Source organism: Rhinoraja longicauda, chromosome 20 (assembly GCF_053455715.1).
Source record: "Rhinoraja longicauda isolate Sanriku21f chromosome 20, sRhiLon1.1, whole genome shotgun sequence".
NCBI lineage: Eukaryota > Metazoa > Chordata > Chondrichthyes > Rajiformes > Arhynchobatidae > Rhinoraja > Rhinoraja longicauda.
Window position 1 is genome coordinate 3,814,030 of NC_135972.1, and position 4,036 is coordinate 3,818,065.

Below are 4,036 nucleotides of genomic sequence, written 5' to 3' on the forward strand. Positions count from 1 at the left end.
CCGCGTCGACCAGCGATCCCCACACACTAACATTATCCTACACACGCTAGGGACAATTTACATTTATACCGAGCCAATTAACGTACAAACCTGCACGTCTTTGGAGTGTGGGAGGAAACCGAAGATCTCAGAGAAAACCCACGCAGGTCACGGGGAGAACGTACAAACTCCGTACAGACAGCACCCATAGTCAGGATCGAACCTGGGTCTCTGGTGCTGTAAGGCAGCAACTCAACCACTGCGCTACTATTCCACCCGTATTAGACAATAGGTGCAGGAGTAGGCCATTCAGCCCTTCGAGCCAGCACCGCCATTCAATGTGATCATGGCTGATCATTCTCAATCAGTACCCCTTTCCTGCCTTCTCCGCATATTAATTAGTAAGCATTAATAGTGTACAATAAAGTTGCATTGTTCATATGGAAAGCCAACCACACTTTTTATTTGCAGTGCAAAGAATGTTCCAGATAAAAGTCTGGCAAGCAGATTTTGTTAAGGCAATTAATTATCTTTGGATTGATTGAGCAGTCAAGTCACACGGCACGGAAACAACTCATCCATGCTGACCAAGATGCCCCATCCATCCAAGCTGGTCCCATTTGGCCGCACGTTAGTTGCTGAGCTCACCAGGTTCACTGCAGGGCGATGGAGATTTGGACTCTCCGTCGCTGCTGCCTCCCCTCCTGGGCACCTCGTGGAACCCGACGGCCCTCGATGCCAAAGGCCCTCTCTCCTTGGCCTTTGACGGGTTCAGTAATTCCTGAAGGTGCTTGATGTAGCTGATTGCCGCTCTTAAGGTCTCCACTTTGCTGAGTCTTTTGTCTGCAAAATCCTGGGGCAGGTGCTCCCTGAGGCATGCGTAGCCCTCGTTGACATAGCGCACCCTCTGCCTCTCCCTCTCGTTGCGTTTCCTGATGAAAGCGGGCTCAAAGGAATAGTCATAGATGCCCAGGTGAGTGTGTAACGGCAGGTAGGACATTCTGTTGGCATAGGCTTCATGGAACGTGCTGTCCAAGTACGCAGCTTCAACGGGAAATGTTAATGGAAAACCCTCGGAGAAAGGCACCTCAAAGTACTCATGTACCCTGGCCAAAGACATTCCCATGGGTCTTGGGTAAGGCATTATTCCTTCTTGCTGATTATTATCCATTTTAAATTCCAGAGTTCAAGCACAACAGCTTTCCTTTATATTTGCTCAGAAAGAATCGACAAAGGCCGTGACACCAAAATCTTCAGTTTCGACTTTTCAAACACGTGAGGACAACTTTGTTTCTCTCAAACATCAGGAAAGAGAAGGGTTAACCTGGAGTTTCAGAGAGAACACAGGCTGTCCTACACTTCTACGTTCGAATACCCTGTTTCAAAAATGAAATAGAAAGGTCACTCGGAAACATTATAACTGACTTACACTAAAGTTTGTTTGATTATATTTTATTTTGAACATGCAAAACAAAAAAAAGACAAAAACAAAACAAAATAATAATAAAATGAAATGAACGATAAACCTCAATGAATAAATTCTCACATACAACACAAATTAAATCTTACATGTTGGAAAAGGAGTAGGGGGAAGTATACACTTATTTATTCCTACCCCATCTCCGCTAATCATCAATTAACTCACAAACTTTATCTCATCTACATATATACACGTACACAAACATATACATACATACAAACATATATCCATACAAATGCCACATACATACATATATGCACACACGCAAACTTACATATACGCAGTTTATAAACAATTATCCAAATTCTATGTACAATGCGAAGTATTTTAGTATCTCATATTCAGAAATAACAAACAGTGTTTTAACATGTTTGTTCAACTAACTTTTTTTAACACATATATGGATTGTAATGATATTATATCATTGATTCCATATTAATTATAGTGCACAGGATGGTCACTGGTCGTCACGGATACGGTGGGCCGAAGCCCCTGTTTCCGCACTGAACTCTATAGAACTAGGTATTTATTTCACAAAATGCTGGAGTAACTCAGCAGGTCAGGCAGCATCTCAGGAGAGAAGGAATGGGTGACGTTTCGGGTCGAGACCCTTCTTCAGACTGATGTCAGGGGGGCAGGACAAAGGAAGGATATAGAACTAGGAATATTTCTCTAAAGTCTATCGAACTAGGAATATTTAACTGGGACAAATGGATGTTATCATGGTTACTAAGCAACAGAGCAGCACAGTGGTGCAGCTGGTCGAGCTGCTGCCTCACAACGCCAGACACCCGGGTTCGATGCTGACCGCGGGTGCTGTCTGTGTGGAGTTTGCACGTTCTCCCTGTAACCACATGGCTTTCCCCCGGGTGCTCTGGTTTTTCTCCCACATCCCAAAGATGTGCCCGTGCAGGTTTGTAGGTTAATTGGCCCTCTGTAAACTGCCCCTAGTGTGTAGAGAGCGGATGGCATAATATAGAACTAGTGTGGACAGGTGATAGATGGTCGGTGATTCATAGGCTCGCCAACTGTCCCGTATTAGCCGGGACATCCCGTATTTTGGGCTAAACTAGTTTGTTCCGTACGGGACTGCCCTTGTCCCGTATTAGTAGTGTTGCCAACTTCCTCACTCCCAAATAAGGGACAAAGGGCGACGTCACTGCCCCGCGCTCCACGTGACTTCACCCAGCCAGCGGCCATGTGCTCCCGCTCCCCCAATGGCGGCCGCCCGGGCCGGGAGCATGTGGCCGCTGGCTGGGTGAAGTCACCTGGGGCGCGGGGCGGTGACGTCACCTTGTCCCGTATTTGGGAGTGAGGAAGTTGGCAACCCTCGTGATTCACTCGGAGATCCGAATGGGTGAAGACAGGTCTATTTTGTTTGATGAAGGGTTGCATTCCTTGGTCAACAGGTAATCTTCCAGTTCAATTTAACCCACCTTTTCCCATCCCCACAGCCTACGGGACAAGATGGGGTTAAAACTCCACCACAATCTTGAATGGATGGACCAATACTATTATTTTATGGAGCATATCACCATATTAATATTCCTCGCTGACAACACTGTCTTCAAGCTGCTTTTAGTCAACACTTTGCCGCTGTAATTTTTAAATAAAGATGCAGCATTGAGTTCACGCTGACCATCAATCACCCGTTCACAAGAGTTCTATAGACAATAGACAATAGGTGCAGGAGGAGGCCATTCGGCCCTTCGAGCCAGCACCGCCATTCAATGTGATCATGGCTGATCATTCTCAATCAGTACCCCGTTCCTGCCTTCTCCCCATACCCCCTGACTCCGCTATCCTTAAGAGCTCTATCTAGCTCTCTCTTGAATGCATTCAGAGAATTGGCCTCCACTGCCTTCTGAGGCAGAGAATTCCAGAGAGTTCTATGTAATTCCACTTTCTTATCCCTAGACACCAGGGGCAGTTTAACAGAGGCCAATTACACTACAAACCCGCAGTTAGAGAGTTAGATAGAGCTCTAGGGACCAGTGGAATCAAGGGATATGGGGAGAAGGATGGCACAGGTTACATATGATCACAATGAATCAAAGGGCCAAATGGCCTCCTCCTGCGCCTATTTTCTATGTTTCTAGGTCTTTGGGATTTGGCACTTTCATTTCATGTTTCATGTACCTTGTGCTTTATGACTGTTTGCAGATTAATTTCCCATCTGGGGTAAATAAAGTTCTATCGTATCGTATGGAAACCGGAGCTTCCCAGAGGAAAACCGCGCGTTCACAGGGAGAACGGGCAAACTCCACACAGACAGCACACATGAGGTCAGGATCGAACCCGGGTGTCAGGTGCTGAGAGGCAGCAGCTCTACCCGCCGCGCCACTGGTTCAATGATTTCCAGTTAGGTGGTCCTTCAAGAATTATCTGAGAGGCTACACTTTCTCTAAGTTCAAATGGAAGAGGTGGCAAAATGAGGGATTTTGTTTCCACACTGACCCGCTCAAACGTGTTGGAAACCGAGCTTGTATATCAAGACATCAGTTACTGGGAGATCAAAGCAAAATCTGCCACGGTCAGTTTTGAACAGATTTGTATTTGTTCTGCCCAAATCTTTTC

General features: G+C 46.0%; 1 protein-coding gene across 1 annotated transcript; it reads right to left on the reverse strand.

The window, feature by feature from the left end:
* Nucleotides 1-610: 610 nt before the first annotated feature.
* On the reverse strand, nucleotides 611-1,150 carry LOC144603336 (achaete-scute homolog 4-like). The gene has a single exon (XM_078416471.1). It carries the CDS (start codon nucleotides 1,148-1,150, stop codon nucleotides 611-613), a length of 540 nt encoding a protein of 179 aa, XP_078272597.1.
* Between the last annotated feature and the right edge of the window lie 2,886 nt (nucleotides 1,151-4,036).

What these genes read in the sequence shown, in the direction of transcription:
- LOC144603336 (XM_078416471.1), bottom strand. Translation starts at nt 1,150, where the DNA reads ATGGATAATAATCAGCAAGAAGGAATAATGCCTTACCCAAGACCCATG.